The sequence below is a fragment of the Cynoglossus semilaevis genome, chromosome 2 (assembly GCF_000523025.1).
Source record: "Cynoglossus semilaevis isolate Cse_v1.0 chromosome 2, Cse_v1.0, whole genome shotgun sequence".
Taxonomy (NCBI): Eukaryota; Metazoa; Chordata; class Actinopteri; order Pleuronectiformes; family Cynoglossidae; genus Cynoglossus; species Cynoglossus semilaevis.
In genome coordinates, this window is record NC_024308.1 from 18,732,529 (window position 1) to 18,752,333 (window position 19,805).

Consider the following 19,805-nt stretch of genomic DNA (forward strand, 5'->3'; position numbering starts at 1 on the left):
ATTATGGGACTAACACCAATATTGCATCATGAAATATGCATTTTTAAACTAACTTAATTTATATTTACATGGTTGGCACTTGTGCTTGGTTTAATGTAAGTATTGTATTATATATTATGAAAACAAAAATTCACTTTACATGTAGTTATGTAAATAGAAATATGTTAAAGACGTGTACGTGTGTGTATGACATTTACATCACGGTCTGCACTCAACTTGAAGGCAGAAACTCACACAATAAGCAATATGTGGAAAAGAAACTAAGGGAAGCTGGAAAGTTCATTAATTAAATTAAAGTCTCAATAAATTTTCATTTATCCGTTGTATTATAACAGTCTCTCTGGGGAAAATAAATGCAGCAATAAGAATATTAAAATAAATAAGCAATACATTGATATATTTAATATATGAGATCATGAAAAAACAACTGTGGTTGAAATACAGATCATAATAATAATTCCTACTGGCCCTTAGGAATCTGCTACTTCCTTTATTGCCCCCATGTTTCCGCTGTACTGCAGGTGAATATGAGGTACAGTAGAGAGATGCACAAAGACTGCAATATCCTTCTGATCCTTGGTGTATTTACACTATTAATCCTTTTAAACGTCAGATATTTGTGGGTTGCTTTGTGGCTTTATTTCAACATGCTGAGATGAAAATAGAAACACAAGGATTTTTGTGAATTAAAAAAAGGGATTTCGAATATTAGGTAGAAGCAGGATTTTAATTCCCCCCTTTGTCTCTTTAATCTCTGATGGTTTTACTTTACTGTCACTGCTAATTTATGTATTACATGTGTACTCTCTAAAGTTTGGTAAAAGTATGTCTGTATTGGTTGTCACAATACTATGTATTTTTTTTGCCCCCCAGATACAGACATTCAACACCCTGGGGCCCTGCACCTCAGTGGAGGAACTGGCCAATGGAGCAGCAATATCACAGGCGCTGAATCAGATGTAATTATGTTATCATATTATTATATTATTATTATATCCACAGACAATTCAATTACAAATGTTCTGGAATTCACATGTTTATTTCTTTGTTTGTATTGGTACAACGGACTCAAAGCCATAAAAATACCAGACTGTGATTTGCCAAAGGTTCTGGCAGAATTAGCTGTAAACAGCTGAAACAAACGTGTGTTTGGTAAAGCACGTTAAAGGCACTTCAGCCAAATAGCTGGGAGGTTTGGAGAGTTTTATGGATTTTTATCACTTTTTTGCTGCCTTAATTTTGGGACTCCATCAGAAAAATCCCTGATTTTATAATGTCATTCATATTGGAGTTCTATATTGAAAATAACTTGGTGCCCAGTTTTAGAAAGCTATGCCTCCACTAGAGGTCATCAGTCTTCCGCAGTGTTTCCCAAACTTCTGGGGACCCATATTTTAGAAGTCACGAACCTTCAGGACCCAAGTCCTGCTTTGGTCCTTGACCTTCAAAGATAATAATGATAGTATGTGTCCATAACTTTTTTTTGTATGCATCTGAGAAGTTATACTAACTAGTCTTTGTTGTTGTGCTCATGCCACAGAGACCCTGCGTACTTTGACGACGGATGGCTTGGTCGGATCAAAATAGATATTGACAACAACGTGAGATTAAAGGTACAGAGCTCTAATCTCACAGTCCTCAGTGAGGCCACTCTGACTTTACTTTTCACATAGATAATGGAAATAGTTTGAGTAATCAATGTGTCATATTTTATTTTTTTTCCATCGTTCACGTTGTGTTGTCCTTGTCCTTTCTCAGATGAACAACCTGAAGAAGATTCTTCAGATGGTGGTTAATTATTATAATGAGGTAAGCTGAGAAAGAAAAAAAACCCACATTACTGTGAGAGTTGGACAGTTACTATGTTACCTGAATACCTGTGGGAGTGGCTACCTGCAGGTTTTATCTTAGTACAAAGCCCGAGGAGAATTGATCGTGGAAAATGATGTTCAAAACAAGTAGATCAAATCCATAGCTGCCCATGGTGTGTTGCCATTTACCTAACAAAATACACGTATTGTATTTTTTATTTATTATTGTGTGTGTGTTGTCTCCCTCTCCCTCTCTGTCTTACCTTACACCACCACACCTCCAGCTGCACAAAAGGACGGGGGGCTTTTGTCTCTTTTTGTCTCATTGTTTTTGGTTCTGTTTCGTACATTGTCCTGCGGCTGTTTTACCTGCTGCTTTAAGCGAACTCTGAAGCGTGTTTGACTTGAGTTACGCTCTGTCCCCTCAGGTCTTAGACGAGAAGATCTCGGACTTTCGTTTACCAGATGTGGCCTTAGTGGCGGAGCGATCCGACCCGGTGGAGCTGGGGAGGCTACTGCAGCTCATACTGGGCTGTGCTGTCAGATGTGAGCGTAAACAAGGCATGAAACCGCTTGTATGACATAAATACATGTGCTGTAGTATAATATAATCTGTAATATTACTATTACTGTAATATAATCACGACCACTGCCAAGTCAAACTTTTGTTCTCTCCTCTGTGAGTACAATATGGCTAAAAGACTCTCCTTCCCTCTATCTATCCATCCATCTATCATTCATCCATCCATCCATCCATCCATCCTTCCATCTATCCATCCAGCCATCCATCCATCCATCTATCACCCATCATCCATATATCCATCTATCTATCATCCATCCATCCATACATCCATCTATCTAGCATCCATCCATCCATACTATCATCCATCCATCCATATCCATCCATCCATCTATCTATCTATCATCTATCCATCTATCATCCATCCATTCATCTATCATTTATCCATCCATCCATCATCCATCCATCCATCCATCCATCCCTAACCTCCCTTCCTCCTTCCCTTTCACTAGTAGTGAGAACAGCACATTACAGGATATTTCAAAGAAAGAAATGCATATATATTCAATTAATCTCTGTCACTCTCTTGGCAGAATACATTCAGGTCATTATGACCTTGGAGGAGTCTGTGCAGCACGTTGTCATGACAGCCATCCAGGAGGTCAGAATCCCATAGCTCAGCTTTTTACTTTGTGGTTTTAAGCTCAAGAAACGCTTGCCAGTACTTGTGCCCTGATGAGTAACTGTAACTTTTACACATGATCACAACTATTTTTCCCTCTATATACGGCCATTTTGTGTCGCCTTACAATCACCAAGCCCTTGATAACCCCAGTGACACGCTTTCGTTACAGCTCATGAGTAAAGAGACCACGGACCCATCTGAAGCAGACCTGTCCGGGGACTTACAGCACCAGGTCAGTGTTTCTACTCCTACTTAGAGACTGGAGTGTTTGGGAAAAATTTGAAGCCTTCCTCGGTGCCACAGTGTTAGTTATATAATGTTTACATTCCCCTGTGTCTCAAGGCGGCTGAGCTAAAAATGATCTATATTTGATTTAGGATTTGAGCTGTAGGAATCTCTCTACACGGGTTGGAACTCATGACGTCTTTTTCTGTTCTTAAAAAAAGTTAAGGTCTCCTGTTAATGTACTGTTCCTGAAGTAAAATGTCCCTCTTTTAGCTCTTTCTTTTTTCCCCCTAGTTAAAAAAAGCACTTGAAGACCTCGGTGAAGTTTTAGCTGAGAAAGAAGCGTTAGTCCAACGCTGTCAAGAGTTGGACATACAGGTAAAATCAGCTCTCTCTCTCTTACACACAAACACACACAATTTATGTCACATCCCTCATGCAAAGTATACAAAGAGGTTTGTAACTGTAAGCACAGTGCCGATTGGTCTACCACGTCAGCCGATTGGACTGACCAACTTTTCACTCGACAGATGTAATATGTTTTTCTGTCCCCAGTCGCATCCATGTGTCGCTGCTGTGAGGTAAGTCCAACGCAGGCTGCCGACTTGTGGATTCTAACACGGCTAACAAAATGTAACAGTTTCCGTCCTGTCAAACAAAAGTCGCTCGGTATTTTGATATATAAAAATCAATCATTGTTGCATAAAAGAAGAAAGCTAAGGCTAGAGGTAGCGCTACAAAAAAAGTCCTTTTCAACTTAATGGTTCAACAAAGTAATTTCTGTCTAGTTACAAATGGGTTCATTTACCACGGGTAAATTGTTGGTGTTAGAGTCGCGCCTGTTTATTGTACGTACTTTAAATATTTTCTCCAACAGACTTGGTAAAATTTGCTAATTCTAATAGAAAATTAAAAAATATTTATGTTTTTTTAAGCACTGTTGGGAAGTGTAGGTGATAATAATAACTAACTAGCTGTCTATTAACACATTTCTGCTTTAAGCATGTACTAATTCAGCAGTTTTTTTCACAGCCGGGAGTGGAAGAAGGTCTTTTTTGCTTTGCATGACTGAACAAAAAAAACAAACCCAAATAACCTGATGATTGTTGCGTTTGTGTTCATTTATTTCACACTCCAATATCTGAATATCTGTTGTTTGATATATTTTTCTTATTTGCACAGGTGGCTGTACTGCAAGAAGAACAAAATAGTTTATTGGCCGAGAATGACGTCCTAACTGACCGGGCCAATCAGCTGGACACATTCGAAGACCCCAGCACGCCGTCGGGAAGAAAACACAGCCAGTTACAGCAACAGCTGGAGACTCTGCAGGAGGAGAATTTTAGGTTCAATCACTTTCTTCTCAAACCCACCGTACTGTACCTAGAGTTACGCCTCGTGATAATCCTGTGATCATGTTGTCAAGGCTGGAGGCAGCTAAGGACGACTATCGAATCCACTGTGAAGAGTTGGAACAGCAGCTGATTGAGGTTCAGCACCGTAACGATGAGCTAACGAGCCTGGCAGAAGAGTCCCGGGCCCTCAAGGATGAACTAGACATAATGAGGTATGTATGTGCCCGCAATGTTTCACATCAACTCTTCTAAGAAATAAATATAAACCATCTCAGGCACTTGGTCAAACTCAAGGCCCGGGGGCCAAATGTGGCCCGCCATGTCATTTTATATGGCCCACGGGAGCATAAAAAGCATTTAAGTCCTTGTATCATTTTCTTCACCTAATAAAAAAATATATTATTAACAATATTTGTAACTTGAATAAATAATAATCGATTTAAACAATCCTACACTTACAACCGGCCCTTCAACACTTCGTTAGTGTCGATCTTGAACTCTAAAATCTTGTGTTCGTGCAGAAACTGCACCGATCGAGTGGCCATGCTTGAGGCTTCTGTGGAGACATACAAACGTAAACTGGAGAATCTGGACGATCTGAAGAGGCAGATGAAGCTGCTGGAGGAGAATAACATGACCTACATGCAGAATACTGTCAGCCTGGAGGAAGAGTTGCGCAAGGCCAATGCTGCCCGTGCCCAGCTGGAGACGTACAAGAGACAGGTAAAGTTGAGGAAGTGATTCCTTTTACGTTCTGGTATTTCTTGAGATCAGTGTTTGATTTTTTTTTTAACACCAGTCACACCAGCCAAAAAAATCATAATGAAGAAGAAATAAAACATATATATAAGTCGCATCAGTGCCCTCTAGCGGCTGTCAGTGTGAAAATAACGAACATGTAAATTTTTAGTGGTACAGGAGTACCAGATACTGGTCCACAAGCCTACAGTGCCCTCTAGCGGCTGTCAGTGTGACAATAACAAACATGTCAAATTATATATTTTAATATATAAGTCTCACCTGAGTATAAGTCGCAAACCCAGCCAACGGATAAAAAAAGTCTGACTTACAGTCAGGAAAATATGGTAGTTTTATTTGTAACTTTTTCACCAAATTGCTGTTAGGATTTTTTTTAAATTATTTTAACTATTTAACCAAAAATGGCCTCTTTTGATTCTTTTCGCTGTTTCAGGTCCAAGAGCTCCACAAGAAGTTGTCTGAGGAGTCGAGGCGTGCGGACAACTTTGCCTTTGAAATGAAAAAGTTGGAGGAGAAGCATGAAACTGGGATGAAAGAGAAAGAAGTGAGGCAAATATCGATAAGGCAAAAAAAAAAGAACTAATGTAAAACTTTAAACCAGCTGTTATTTTATTGTTTGTTTTTTTACACTCCCTCTCTTAGAGAATTATCATTGAAAGAGATTCTCTTAAAGAGATCAACGAGGAGCTGAGATGCACTCAGGCTCAACAGCACCAGCTCTCCCTAGCAGGTATCCTTCTTGGAGTTTCTGATGGATGTCCTGTGGTCTGAGTCATAATCATTTCATTAGGACGTAGTAGCAGATGAAAACGAACCTTAGTTGCCGACAGAAATCCTAAAGGAAAGCTGTATTTGCAGCATCTCTCAAACACTAAGCTGTAAACCCAGGCTTATATCAAATACTTTTCTGTTTCAGTCACATTTATTCTCTATATTTTATGCAGCATTTCTTCCTTCCGGAATCCCAAGCCACGATAACCTGGCAGCTGAATTGATTCCAGTTGAGTACAGGTAAGAGGCACAACCTGGACGCCGCCGCCTTTTCTTCTCGCTCCTTTGTACCTTTGCGTAAGCGCTGTCTTTGTTTGTGGCCGTTTAAGGGAGAAGTTTATCAGGTTACAGCATGAGAACAAGATGCTGAGAGTACAGCAGAAGGAATTTGAGCAGGAGAGGGTTACTGCTCTGCAGGCCCAGCTGGAAGAAGCACACAAGACCCGAAGTGAGCTGGATACTGAAAACAGGTAGGGGGTAAAACACACGTTTGCCCACCAAGAAGCTAGAAAATTCAGACAAAATTCAGACAAAAAACAAAACGATGTCTTGGTCTGCTGTTGGATTGCATTCTGTGTCAGTTGCAGTAACAAAATCCAACAGCAAAGTTGATCCCTGTGCACTTCAATGTTAATGTTTCTTCCGTATAAATGGGACATTGCTCTAAACCATATGTGTCAAACTCGAGGCTCGGGGGCCAAATGTGGCCCGCCAAGCCGTTTTATGTGGTCCATGCAAGTTTCTTAACCTGAGAAATTAAACGTTTTTTTTATATTACACAGCAATGAACAATATTTGTAGCGTGAATAAATAATAATCAATTGCAGAAACATGTATTAGTCTGTTATGGACTAGTTACATCTATACCAGCGATCCCCAACCTTTTTGGTTCCAAGGACTGGTCAGCCAGTATCACCTGTTACCCATGACATATTATTTTAAAATATGTCCAGATTATTTTAAATAAAAAAAAGTAAATTGATATGACTGGATTTAATTTGAATGAAGTAAATTAAGTCAATTTTTTCACTGTGTCCCACTGCAGCCTGGTACCAAATGACCTATGGACTGGTACTGGTCCACCGACCGGGAGTTGTTGTTGTCGTTTGTGATTTGGTTGGATGGAGTTGACGTCATTTCCTTGGTTATTTAACTCATTTTTAGATTGGGCCGAGAGCGGATCACTGAGCTGCAGCAGCAGGTGGAGGACCTTCAGAACTCTCTGCAGAGTCAGGCGGGCAAACCCGATGATGTGAGTCATCTAGTGGCACCAACAGAAATTACAGTCGATTTGGTGTAATGCATAAAATAGAATGACTGATCTATCTTTACCATACTTTGTACTAGTGTTTGCCAGGCCGGATTAGAAAGCCCAGCGGGCCATATCTGGCCCATGGGCCATAGTTTGCCCATGCCAGATCTACTGAGTGGCTTTATCCGTTTCGGCCATAGTTTGCCCATGCCTGATCTACTGAGTGGCTTTATCCGTTTCCTGTATTCAAAAGAAATAATAATAATAATAGGTAATGGTTAGGTTTGTCTGGGTGTAAGAGGACGCTATTCTCAATTATTTTTCAATATTATTTCAGTATTTAATTTTTAGCTTCTTATTGTTGGCGCCATGCAAGACGTCTGCACATATTTAACCAATTTTTTTCTAACATAATATTCCTTGTATTTTTCTTTTCTTTTAGTCCAACCTAAAACGAAAACTGGACGCACACATGTGAGTTGAGTCTCGTGTCAATGCTTGACAGTTAAAAGCCAGCAGATGACAGTAAAAGCTTTTCTTTTTCTCTCTAGGGTCCAGCTGAACGAGGCTCAGGATGAGCTCATGAAGAAGAAAGAGCTGCTGGAGGACCTTGAACCTGAAAACACCCAGACATGTAAGTTTTTAAGGGCTTTTCTCCTCCTACAGGTCACTGTGCTGGAAACTTCAGTGAAACCACATGATGGATTTTTGTCATGTCTTCAAGCTCTGAAGGTGGAGGAGCTGACGGCTGCTCTGAGAAAGAAGGATGACGACATGCGGGCCATGGAGGAGAGATACAAGATGTACTTGGAGAAAGCACGCAATGTGAGTCCCTTTGAGATACTTCTGTGTTTTACTGAGTGTCATTAAGAAGGCAGTCTTTAAAATCATTTGTATTCTCCCTGACTCAGTTTGGCGATTTGGTCTGTTTTCTTGAGGCAGCATTTTTAGAAATAATTCACATTTCAGATGCTCAGATTTCTCTACCTGTGATTAGATGTTTGTGACACCAGTGTGCCTGCTGTACACTAGACCTCACTAAATACTTTGACTTGTAGGTGATTCGAGCGCTGGATCCTAAACTGAATCCAGCCACGGCTGAGATTCAGGCCCTGAAGAACCAGCTTGCAGACAGAGAGAAGCAGATTCTCAACCTGGAAGTAAGTTTGCAGCTTGAGTCCTTGTTTACAATTAAACTGAATTTGCAGTAAATGTAACGTAAAATCAGGTCTGACCCAAATCTTACGAATGTCATTTTGCCTCTTAGCGTCAGTGTGAGCAGGCCAAGTTGAAGGAATACGAGGAGAAGCTTATTGTCACAGCGTGGTATAACAAGGTGAGGAAGTTTTATCTTTTTTTTTTTTTTAAAGGATTAAACTCATCAAACCCTTTATCTAACCTAACTTAGAATTAAAATTTGGTTACAACAAATGTTACTATATTAATTAAAACAGAAGGAAAGTCTGGTTTTTGTTATGCGCCCCCTAGAGGACAGAATTTTTTTCACGCCTCTTTCCCCTCCAAATGTATGAGTTGCTGCCACCTAGTGACTGGAGGCTTGTTTATCGTCCACACTTCTGTCAAACATACTATATTTAATCGGAAGCCTCTCACGCCCAACTCCCCCACACACCTCCTGGCACCTCGCCATGTCCACCCAAGGGACCCCACCCCACTATTTGAGAAGTACTGAGTTAGCAGAAGGCTCCAAAAACTGCTATCAAAAAGAAAATAAAACGAGTCTCAAAATGAAAGTAAATAATAATTATACTCACTGTATGAATGCAATAGTTAAATTGATTGACTTGTATGTGTTTTGTTATGCGCGTGACCTTCCCTTTTCAGAGCCTGACCTTTCAGAAGTTAGCCATAGAATCACGTCTTGGCGGCCGCTCTGCATCCATGTTGTCTACCGGACCGTCCTTTTTGGCCCAGCAGCGGCAAGTTTCGAACGCTCCACGCCGGGAACTCCCGGTCAGCGTGCCTGCAGCTCCACACAAATAGACCGTATGACAAATGTATGGAATGTATGGGAGGGGGAAAAAAAAACTTTCACCCTACAAACGAACACTTAAGTGACCTTAAACACAGTAGCATGCCCAGAAGGGAAAAAGTTGCAAAGTGAACAAAACTACTGACACTTCATGGTGTGTAGGGAGACTTCCTGTCAACATCATATATATGAAGAGCAAATCAAATGAACTTTTGCAGTCAAATCATTATTTGCTAATAGATGCTCAAAAATAACATTGCACATTTAATAAATGAAGGCTATTAAATAAATAAATGTGCTTACTGTAAAAAATGTTCAACTGATCTATGCAGTGAGTTGTTTTCCAGCACTTAGATGTAGAAATGCACCTTTAATTATCTTCAGGAAAACAATTGTGGTGCAGGTCACCAGCCGTGTACAGCCACCAAACACCGGACATATTTTTCTGAACAGTAGAACAGGAAATCACAACTGAAAATCCTTCAGTTTTAATGAACAACACCTTGAGCTTTTGAACCTTTTAAAGTTGCAGTTCTAACGTTTGAAAAGCGAGTTAAATTCACAGACGTAACGTTGTCCACTGGAATGATACGTAGATAAGGTTTGAGTGTTCACGTGGTGAGTTTTAGCATTTACAGCGACATCCAAATTGTAACTTTCTTTTTTTTTTTAATGAATGTCAAAGCAGAGGGTTAGGGTAAGAACGTGTTTGGTTTTGGGTTTAACTGGTTTCACCATGTGAAAGGGCCGTCTTGGTTACCGCGTTAGCTCAGCAGTACCAGGAGTGAAGTATTTTCATGGTTTCGCTGTGTCAGAATGTGTCAATGTGTTCTACGGCTGATTTATGTGGATTGTTGGTTTAAAAAAAAAAAACGAAACTAATTTGTAGAAATCTAAGACGTACAATCAAATATCAAACACAGCAGGGAATAAAATCTAGTAGAAAAAATCAAAAAGAGTTTTGATGTAAAATCCCAAATTGTTATAGGCATGTAGAATTTATAAAGTTAGTATTTGGGTTTCCTGTGAATAAAATATTTTTTCTTAAAACCTTCCTGTCCCTTCGCATACTTAACACACACAAACATTTGTAATCAGATTAATCACGTGGTAGCTGTGGATTAAATAAGCAGTTAATCTGGTTTGAACAACATTTAGGGATATGACCCAAAGGAAAGAATAGATGGATAATTAACATATAAAGATTTTTAAATAAGATAACAGTTAGAGAGTTGAGCGGGCTACTGCGTAGATCTTGAATGGATGTGGTGCGCGTGTAGCTCCAGTGATTCCCTCTGTGCTCAGCTGAGTTGCATCCTTGGTGGAGAAGGAAAACTTCTGTAACAGACTAACAAAGAACAGGAACAGCTCCATCCTGGCCAGGCCTTCTCCCAGGCATGCACGTTTTCCTGGAAGAAACAACAAGTACAGCTCTCACTTTCTGTTCTCACAGTCCTTCACACTGTATTCCTGCACCTTTGATGATTTAAGACGTGCTGTTCACTGAATGAAAGAAAAAAGTTGTAGGCATTTGATGGATAGATGGATGAATGGATAGCCACACTGTATTCCTGCACCTTTGATGATTTAAGACGTGCTGTTGACTGAATGAAAGAAAAAAGTTGTAGGCATTTGATGGATAGATGGATGGATGGATGGATGGATGGATGGATGGATGGATAGATAGATGGATGATAGATGGATGTATGGATGCATGGATGGATAGATAGATGGATGTATGGATGGATGGATGGATAGATAGATATATCGATAGATGGATTGTCCTAGTTTGATGTCTCTAACAAAAGCACCAAACACCAAAGAGTACGCTGACTAATTCAACTGATTAAAATCACCATATACAGTACAGTACCAGTTCAAATACAGTCAATATCGTAAACCTTGAAAACAAACTTTATTACTGAATTTAAATGAATGTCTATATCCTGGAATATACAGTATGTACCTGCAGAAAAAGGTAAAAACGCCTCCCTTTTTACAAACTTCCCCTCAGCATCTAAGAAGTGTCCGGGGTTGAAGGTGTGTGGAGTTTCCCACTCGGTCTTGTCAAACAGCACAGATGTCAGGTTGGGCATCACTGAGGTTCCCTACAGAGTCAACGACCAATAAAAATATAAAAAGAAAGACTTTTTTTATTTGTCTTTATTACGATTGTATTATTTTACCCTGATTAAATCAGTGAAAACAGAACTAGCTGTTGATGTACCTTTGGTATGAAGTAACCTCCCAGCGTTGTGTCTCTGGTCGCCATTCTAAGTCCATTCAGAGGAACAATGTTTCCCATCCTCTGGATCTCGTGGATGACAGCATCAGTGTAGGGCATGTTGGATCTGTCGGCCATACTAGGAAGACGACTCCGTCCAATCACTCTGTCTATCTCTGCTTGGACTCTAACTACACAGTGAAAGTAGTTGAAACAAATGGTTCTCATGGAACACAGTCCTTCTTTTCTTTACCTTTCTGTAAAAGCAGAGACTTTCTAGTTGTCCAGTACAGGCTAAAAAGGAAATATTGAAAACACTCGCTGTACCTTGGATCTCAGGGTTCATAATGAGGTAGATCAAGCCCCACTGCAAGGCCTTGGAAGTAGTTTCACTGCCAGCGAGAAAGAGATCCAGACAACAGTGTACCAGATTTGTTTCCTCGAAACCTTGCTCACTGCTTTTGCGGTGCTGTGGAAGGAGAAACTGTTTAACGGTTCTTCGTGGACCTGTACTGTAGTTTAGAGAATTTAATTTAGGCAACTATAATATACACATACATTCATCTCTATTAGGAAGGTGTCGATGTAGTCATGTGGGTTGTCCAGGTCCAGGTCCAGCTTGTGATCTTCTACCTCTCTCGTGATAAATCCCTCCAAAGACTTGGAGTTGGCGAAGATGCGATTGTGAGGCCCCGGCAGGTATTTCATCAGAGATGGGAAAGAATCGTAAAGCTGTTTGGAGAAATAATAAGCTGACTTTTTAAAACATTTTGGTTTCCTAAATTATTCCGTAATTATTTATGTCAAACCCTGAATTACCCCTCGGTTGTTTCGTACCTTTACTAGGCATAAACCTTTAAAACTTACAAAATTCGTACCTTTACTAGGCATAAACCTTTTTATTATAAACGCACGCCATATCTATGGCCACAAGAGGGCACTGTCTACTACCGTGACAAATGAACCACTGGGAAATGTCACAACGAAATAAAAATCTGACCAAAAGAAAATGGCTGAGATTATAAAGTATGCAGCCAAAATTTTAACTGAGAAGCAGAAAAGGAACTAACGGATCAACTGTAACAGATACTGATGGTGACAGCCCGAAGGAACTTCTTCCTTCTTCAGAGTTGGCGGAATTGTTTAGACGCGACACCTTCGAGGAATGGAGGAATAAAAATACAAGAAACTATTCTTGTATAACGGCCAGGCAGCGGGAAACTGCCCTTGTGTGCAGTCGCAAATTGGCCCAGGTACGCAAGCGCAGTCAACTCGGGTAAGACGTTTCTATGGGTAGGATGAAACTTAATGGAAACGTGTCGAACTTCTTACCCTGTTTAATGCTAATATGTTTATCCCGTGTTCTTTTGGCTGTTGTGTAAATGAATAGTCTTTCCAGACTAAACGTTTGTTCGTGGGTTCTTTAAGAAGTTTTTCTTCAAAAATAAATGAGACTTATGTTTTGCCCCTATTTTTAGGGATAAAGTCTGGAATACACGGTACTAGAATTAGATGAATCTGGGATTATAAGAGTCCTTTTAGGATTTTAGAGACCTTTAGCGTATTTCTGTTCAAATGCTAGGTTTATTTTTGACTCAAAATGAAAACCACATTTAGGAGAATCAACACTTCATCAAGTCTTGCTACTCTAGGTAAACAGTTACTTGTACTTCTTACCAGAGCCCATACAGAGCCTTCTAAATATGCCATTTCAGTCAGACTTTGCAGCATGCTCTGAAAGTCGTGGTCACTGTAGTCAAATCGTCTTCCAAACACAATCTGGCAGATGATGTTGGCTACAGCGTTGAGCAGAAGGGGAGCAGGGTCAAAGAGCTCACCTGATCGGGAGAGATGTCTTCAGTGACAATTCACCAAGTTTAATTAACTTTTCAGTTCTTTGTTGTTGTTGTTTTTCTTCTACCAAACCTGTCTTCTTTTCCATTGCCTCTAGAAGGTGTCTGCTCTCTTCATAGATGCTCTGCTCTGAGCAGTTCGGCCCAAAGGTACGTAACATGGTCATGGCAAACCGACGCTGTCTCCTCCACACCCTGCCATTGCTGAAGAAAAGACCTGTGAAAATAGTACAGACACAAATGCTTGATCAAGAAGTGCTCATAAGGTTTGTTGGTAAACCTCTTCTATTCACAGGGTTTGTTGGATCTACCTGAGTTTCCTGAATAAATCCTGTTCACCATTGGGCTGTAGGGTCGATCCACGAAGATGTCAGCCTGTGTCACTATAGCTTGCTTCACCATCTTCCACCCAGACACAAACACGGTTTTGTGTCTACCCAGGCGAATACAGAACACATTCCCGTACACATCAGCAAGCTGTGAATGCAGAGAAGAGCTGCTCTGTTGTCAAGCATGTGATTACTGTTAAGTGGCTTGTTGTCCACTATGGGGCAGCGGTGAAACAATATGTTGGCCACTCACAATGACTTGATATCAGTTTGGTTTGTTTTTTTTAAACTGAAATTTAAGAAGAGAGAGAGAGAGAAAAAAGGAAATCTACCAGATACAACGCTGTAGAGCAGGTAGCTTACCTTTGTGAGATAAAGGTGAGGCTGTTTAGCTTCAATGTTGAAGATGTTTCCTAAAAAAGGGAGAGGAGGTGGTCCAGGGGGAAAGTTAGGTGGATCCTTTTTGGTAAGAAAATACCCCAGCAGAACAGCAGAGATGATGACCAACAGTAACAAATGAAGTCCCAGCATTGTGAACGGAGCAGAGGCAAACAAATGGGCTGTTTAAAACGCATTAGTCTCTGGTATGAGATGATGGGCGAGGACTTGGGTGGAGTTACAGCTTAGAGACATTGGAGACACCTCATCGGGGTTGCCGGGTTTTTCTGATGTTTCTTTGATTTGAAAATCAAAATTGTGATGAATAAAAACAGAACTCTTGATGTAACAATCAAAATGAAACACAATGTTACTTGAAAAACAGTGGTTCTCGCTTGTCTGTCATGCGACCAATTGGGGCCCGGCCCACAATTTGAGAGGTACTGCTTTAAAATAAAAAAACATTTTACTTGGCTGTATCCATTAACAAGACTGTTGGTCCAGATGACATACATATGGAGCTATGGAGATGCTCAGGAGAGAGTGTAGTGGACTATTTTACCAGGTTGTTTAACACAGTTCTGGAGACTGAGATGATGCCTATAATGATAAAATTTTATAAGAAGGAAAATAAGCATGACCTTGGTGTTTTATTACTGAGAGATACTTTATTGATCCTGAGGGAAATTTGAGCACGATCTACTGAGTGATTAAAAAAACTTTTAATTTTATTCTTCCTTTTTCAGCGAACTCTGGCTTGAACCTTGAATGGATGTGGAACTCGTGTTGTTCCAGTGATTCCTTCTGTGCTCAGCTTCACCCCATCAGGAACAGTGAAGGAGAACCTCTGAAGCAAAGCTACCAGAAACAGAAAAATTTCCATCCTGGCCAGTCCTTCTCCAAGACACACACGTTTACCTGGAAATTACACACAGACATGGGATCTAAGATGGGGTTTTATCAACCATTTATTGTGGTCTGACATGTTCTGCCTCAATACATGTTAAACCTGATTGTGTGTACCAACATTTTTAGTCTTTTGTCTAAACCCAAATTGTTCTTGGTAACAGGGCACATATTTGTCCCGTTGTCACCGCACAACCAGTTATTTTTGTTGAAATTCTTATTTTATTGAAGCCAGTTTAGGGTCATTTCGAGGAAACTACTTTATATTAAATCCTCAAACTGACATTGTCGTCACATTTGACAATATATCATATATATTTATATGCTTGTATCAAATGTACTGCCCTGCTACAAATGTTGCCGTTTGGGTTCTATAAACGCGTTTGTTAATATAGTGGAATGTATGCTTGGCATTTTATTTCGAAAGATAATGAAATGTCCCGTGTTTTTTGGTGTGTTTGAATGTTTCATGCCGGTTCTTTGCTGTTTTGGGTAACCATGTGTCAGTCCTTCAGTTAGTCTGTTATTAACCAATTAGTGCTTGTTAGAGATAAGCGTAAGTACCAATAGGATTTTGGGAAGGGGCGGGGATTAAAAAGAGAAGATTAAACGGGGAAGAAACTCGAGGGTCCCGTTCGAGAGTAAGTTTTATTTTTTTTAACCTCGCCTTCGTTCGTTGGAAGAAGGATAGTTTTCTGCGTAGAGTATAAACGCTGTGTGAATTTGTAATCAGATGAATATTGTCTAAGTGTAGTGTTAAGTCTACATGCGGCTACTGCTGTAGCGGGCGCTTGGAACTTCCCGCCGTTGTCGTCACACACGGTTCTTTCAACGGGATTGGTTGCTCCGTTTCATCTCACTCTTCCGACGAAACAGAAGGTTCCAGGAAGCAGCTGTTCATTGTAATTGCATTTCCAAGGATCAGTGAGTACGGAAAAACATTTTTTATTCTCTCCAAGGGAGCTCCAATACACTGCCAACGGCATGTTAACAGAACCAAGTTTCCAAAACCTGAATATTATATTATATATATTATATTACTCATTGTTCATGTGTTAGCAACATATATGCTAATGCTAATTCACGGCTGCTGAGTGTGTGTATATATTAGAGCTGTATTGTGTGTTCAAGATATGCATGAGTTAGTAAAGTAATCAGTACCTCTGTAACCTAGTTAGAGTCATATGTTTCAGTTACAGATATATTTAGAATTTAATATTTTATTAGACTCTCCTCAAATTGCCTCTCATGCTTAAGGTGTCATTTGGTGTGGGGCATACCATGACAATTGAACCAAATTATAATTGATGGAGGGCTAATAATGTAAAAAAGAATATGTATTAAATTGTCCAAGAAAGTGACTTGGTGGAATTGGCTCCCATAATACTTGTAAAAGATACCTGCAGAAAAGGGCAGATGTGCTTCTTTCTTCACAAACTTCCCCTCAGCGTCCAGGAAGTGTCCAGGATTGAAGGTGTCTGGAGTCTCCCACTGACTCTTGTCAAACATCACAGAGGTCAGCAGGGGCATTATGGCGGTACCCTAGAAAACAAAACACCAAATAAGTTCTCATTCTCTTTACCATATACTGTACAGACTGCAAATACTACCTTTGGAATGAAGTAACCGCCCAGCGTTGTGTCTTTAGCCGCCATTCTGAGTGCATTCATGGGAACAATGTTTCCCATCCTCTGGATCTCATGAATGACAGCATCAGTGTAGGGCATGTTGGATCTGTCAGCCATACTAGGAAGACGACTCTGTCCAATCACTTTGTCTATCTCTTCTTGGACTTTTTCTGGAAAGTCAATGATTTAGTTTATTTAATTTATTATATCAATTAAAATATCTTTAAACTGTGTATCAGCCTTGGCCTGGCATTTAACATTTTAAATATTTTCAGAATCTCTGTTAAGCCTCAACCTTCAAACTGGCCATTACCTGGCATCTGTTAGACCATGTAGTCGTATTTGTTCTTTTTCATTATTTAACAACTTTTTAATTTCACCTACCCTGAACATCTGGGTGGTTGATCAGGTAAACCAAAGCCCACTGTAAAGTGGTAGAAGTGGTCTCGGTTCCAGCTAGGAACAAATCCAGAGAGCACAGAGTCAGATTTGTCTCATTGAAGCCAAGTTCAGGTTCTTTGTGCTGTTCAGGATGGTAAAACGGAATACAGCAGTAATGAGCAGGTTTACCAAAGCTAGCTACAGCCTCTGTGTTCCATGGAGTGTTAGCCTTTTTCTTACGTACCTTGTCCATTTCAATAAGGAAAGTATCAATGTAGTCCCGAGGATTGTTGTGGTCCAGGTCTTTCTTGTGCTTCTCTACCTCCTCATGGATGAAATCTTTGACCAGGTCAAAGTTTGTAAATAATTTGTTGTGAGGACCTGGTAAGTGCTTCATCACACTGGGGAATGACTCATAGAGCTGCAAAACAAACAAGAAGTTATAAGTTAGTGTGATTAAAAATAACACCATGTCATAAACAACAACAACAGATTACCCAAGACTGGGAGGAGGCTGATATTTGAAGTTACTGGTCTTAAAATATGTAATGCATGTTATAAAATATAGAAGCATAAAAATCTCTATAATACGGTAAAGGTAAAAGCAAAAATAACTCATGAACCAGGTGGTTACAACAGCAAGGACTGAAAACAGTATATATTTCAAACGTTCGTGCACCAGTTCCATTGCTAACATTATCCCTAATGGTAATAAAATCTGTACAGTGTGGTGCAGGAACGTTTGAAATAAGTTCCGGGTTATGGACCGTCACACTTTGTTAGGAGGTTATTGCATTTGTGTTCTTCAGAGCACTGAGGCGTCTGACTGGTCCGTCGCCGGGGCATTGAACTACAGTATTTTTAGAGCACACCATCATTTAGTGAAACCCAGGCATTGTGTTATCGGGTTTTCATTATCAATAATAAAACCAATAATGATTCTTACAGACATTACGTAGATATGCTAATATCGACATCCCTAGTTACAAGTGGATTACTGCTTAGAAAACAAACACTGTTCCTTCGTTATGAACTACTGCCCACTTTTTTTTAGCATAAGTTGTGTATGTGTTTGAAGTGTGTTGCAAAACTAATGTGTTTTGCTTTAGCTTTACTTTTTTTTCAGAAAAGGTTTGTCAACAAGGTTCACCAAAGTTAAACAGGGAGTACTAGGACTTTGTTCTGTTTGGTTTCCAGATCCAGCTTGATCTTGATCTTGATTTTCACACATGCTGATGGTTAGGGCAGGATATGTTTCAAATATAATTAACAAAATGTTTAGGGAGAGGATTAAAGCAAAAGAGTAAAAAAACAAAACAAAAAAAACCCCCCTAAGGCTAGGACTGTCTTTCTATCAATAATTTAGTTTTATACATGTTAACTTACTTTACCCCATACAGAGCCCTCCAGTTTAAAAAGGTCTGACAGATCTTTTAGCAAGTTCTGGTTGTTGTGGTCACTGTATTCGAAGCGTCTCCTCATCACCATCTGGCTAATGATGTTGGATGCAGCATTGTTGAAGATAATTGATGTGCTAAAAGGTTCACCTGTAGGAGAATAAGTCACTGTTAAGATGTCTCTGTTAAGAAGCTTGGTACCCTTAGGATCATAGCTTATCTTTTCGAAGTACCTTTCTCCTGCTCAATCACCTCCTGCAGATATCGCGTCTCCTCCAGAATACTGTTTTCCATTATGTTTTTTCCCAGGCCAAAGGTGCGTAGGGTAGACAAGGCAAAACGCCGCTGCTTCTTCCACATTTCACCGTTACTAAAGAATAAACCACCTGTGTAGGAAATACACAAGACAACATAAAGGCTGGCACTTTCTGTAAAAAAGTTTTGATCATTTTTAGATTCTAAAGTAATTGTCTAATAATTATAAAGTACCTTTTTCATTTTCGATCACATCCTGCAGGTATCGTATCTCCTCCAGGATGCTGTTTTCAATTATGTTTTTTCCCAGGCCAAAGGTGCGTAAGGTCGACAAGGCAAAGCGCCGGTGCTTCTTCCATGTTTCACCATTACTCAAGAACAAACCACCTGTTCATCATGACATGAGTACAAATAGGTAAAATGGTTGCACTTTTTTCTTAGATATTTTTTTTTTTTACCTGAGCCTGAATAAAACCTCTCAGCCATTGGACTAAATGGTCGGTCCACAAAGTTCTCAGCCTGTGTCACGAGGGCTTCTTTGATCATCTTATATCCAGTCAGAAACACGGCTTTGTCCCTGCCCATACGGACACTGAAGACGTTCCCGAACTCATCACTCAGCTGGAGACAATAGAGAGGGTGTTGTTATGTTTTTATTAATTAGAATAAACAGATTAAACTGTTTTATTTTCCATATTTTAAAATTCACTAATTATATGAGCAATCAATTGAAAGCCATTCAACCAGATAAAACTAAATACAAATGCAAAACAAAATTGAAATTAAAATTAGTTTGTCAACTAAATTGGGACTAAGATTAAGTTAGATTTTAGTCAAAAGACTAAATAAAATTCACTGACAAAATTAACTCTAACTCTAGCAAAAAGTTAAATAAATAGTTGTTTTTTTAATGAACCTTACCTTGTTGAAATAAAGGTGAGGGTGTTTCGTGTCAACGCTGAAGAAAATCCCCACAAAAGGCAGACCCTTTGGTCCTGGAGGATAATTTGGTGGTTTTCTGTTATTGAGGAAATCAGCTACCAGAAGAAAGAAAAAAACAAATAGCAGCAGCCCTTTAAGGTC

At 39.7% G+C, this 19,805-nt stretch overlaps 3 protein-coding genes across 4 annotated transcripts in view; 2 read left to right on the forward strand and 1 right to left on the reverse strand.

Moving 5' to 3' along the window:
• The window catches only part of hook1 (hook microtubule-tethering protein 1), an 11,249-nt gene extending 839 nt beyond the window's left edge, over nucleotides 1-10,410 (forward strand). The window contains exons 2-22 of one of the 2 annotated variants that reach the window (XM_008307208.3): nucleotides 874-959; nucleotides 1,541-1,613; nucleotides 1,759-1,809; nucleotides 2,240-2,372; nucleotides 2,925-2,992; nucleotides 3,186-3,248; nucleotides 3,536-3,619; nucleotides 4,424-4,587; nucleotides 4,668-4,808; nucleotides 5,118-5,319; nucleotides 5,789-5,899; nucleotides 5,998-6,085; nucleotides 6,300-6,366; nucleotides 6,456-6,596; nucleotides 7,291-7,378; nucleotides 7,821-7,852; nucleotides 7,930-8,012; nucleotides 8,103-8,203; nucleotides 8,437-8,538; nucleotides 8,646-8,714; nucleotides 9,224-10,410. In XM_008307208.3, the coding sequence (XP_008305430.1) occupies nucleotides 874-959; nucleotides 1,541-1,613; nucleotides 1,759-1,809; nucleotides 2,240-2,372; nucleotides 2,925-2,992; nucleotides 3,186-3,248; nucleotides 3,536-3,619; nucleotides 4,424-4,587; nucleotides 4,668-4,808; nucleotides 5,118-5,319; nucleotides 5,789-5,899; nucleotides 5,998-6,085; nucleotides 6,300-6,366; nucleotides 6,456-6,596; nucleotides 7,291-7,378; nucleotides 7,821-7,852; nucleotides 7,930-8,012; nucleotides 8,103-8,203; nucleotides 8,437-8,538; nucleotides 8,646-8,714; nucleotides 9,224-9,382 (2,106 nt within the window). In that variant the 3' untranslated portion in view covers nucleotides 9,383-10,410. Of the gene's footprint in view, nucleotides 1-873; nucleotides 960-1,540; nucleotides 1,614-1,758; nucleotides 1,810-2,239; nucleotides 2,373-2,924; nucleotides 2,993-3,185; nucleotides 3,249-3,535; nucleotides 3,620-4,423; nucleotides 4,588-4,667; nucleotides 4,809-5,117; nucleotides 5,320-5,788; nucleotides 5,900-5,997; nucleotides 6,086-6,299; nucleotides 6,367-6,455; nucleotides 6,597-7,290; nucleotides 7,379-7,820; nucleotides 7,853-7,929; nucleotides 8,013-8,102; nucleotides 8,204-8,436; nucleotides 8,539-8,645; nucleotides 8,715-9,223 lie in introns of those variants that run through there. The other variant, XM_008307209.2, reaches the window with a different exon arrangement.
• LOC103399996 (methyl-CpG-binding domain protein 3-like) overlaps nucleotides 1-19,805 on the forward strand; it is an 844,757-nt gene that overhangs the window by 820,343 nt on the left and 4,609 nt on the right. The gene's annotated exons all lie outside the window — the stretch shown is intronic.
• Nucleotides 9,994-19,805, reverse strand: part of cyp2n13 (cytochrome P450, family 2, subfamily N, polypeptide 13) — a 16,292-nt gene continuing 6,480 nt past the window's right edge. The window contains exons 2-18 of the mRNA XM_025053775.1: nucleotides 19,644-19,805; nucleotides 19,181-19,343; nucleotides 18,957-19,109; nucleotides 18,457-18,617; nucleotides 17,315-17,491; nucleotides 17,074-17,212; nucleotides 16,672-16,859; nucleotides 16,462-16,603; nucleotides 14,901-15,073; nucleotides 13,760-13,955; nucleotides 13,522-13,665; nucleotides 13,273-13,433; nucleotides 12,154-12,327; nucleotides 11,923-12,064; nucleotides 11,599-11,786; nucleotides 11,338-11,479; nucleotides 9,994-10,780 (exon numbers count right to left, since the gene is read on the reverse strand). The exon at nucleotides 19,644-19,805 is cut by the window's right edge and continues 1 nt beyond it. Coding sequence (XP_024909543.1) covers nucleotides 10,596-10,780; nucleotides 11,338-11,479; nucleotides 11,599-11,786; nucleotides 11,923-12,064; nucleotides 12,154-12,327; nucleotides 13,273-13,433; nucleotides 13,522-13,665; nucleotides 13,760-13,955; nucleotides 14,901-15,073; nucleotides 16,462-16,603; nucleotides 16,672-16,859; nucleotides 17,074-17,212; nucleotides 17,315-17,491; nucleotides 18,457-18,617; nucleotides 18,957-19,109; nucleotides 19,181-19,343; nucleotides 19,644-19,805 — 2,790 coding nt within the window. The 3' untranslated portion in view covers nucleotides 9,994-10,595. The remainder of the gene's footprint in view (nucleotides 10,781-11,337; nucleotides 11,480-11,598; nucleotides 11,787-11,922; nucleotides 12,065-12,153; nucleotides 12,328-13,272; nucleotides 13,434-13,521; nucleotides 13,666-13,759; nucleotides 13,956-14,900; nucleotides 15,074-16,461; nucleotides 16,604-16,671; nucleotides 16,860-17,073; nucleotides 17,213-17,314; nucleotides 17,492-18,456; nucleotides 18,618-18,956; nucleotides 19,110-19,180; nucleotides 19,344-19,643) is intronic.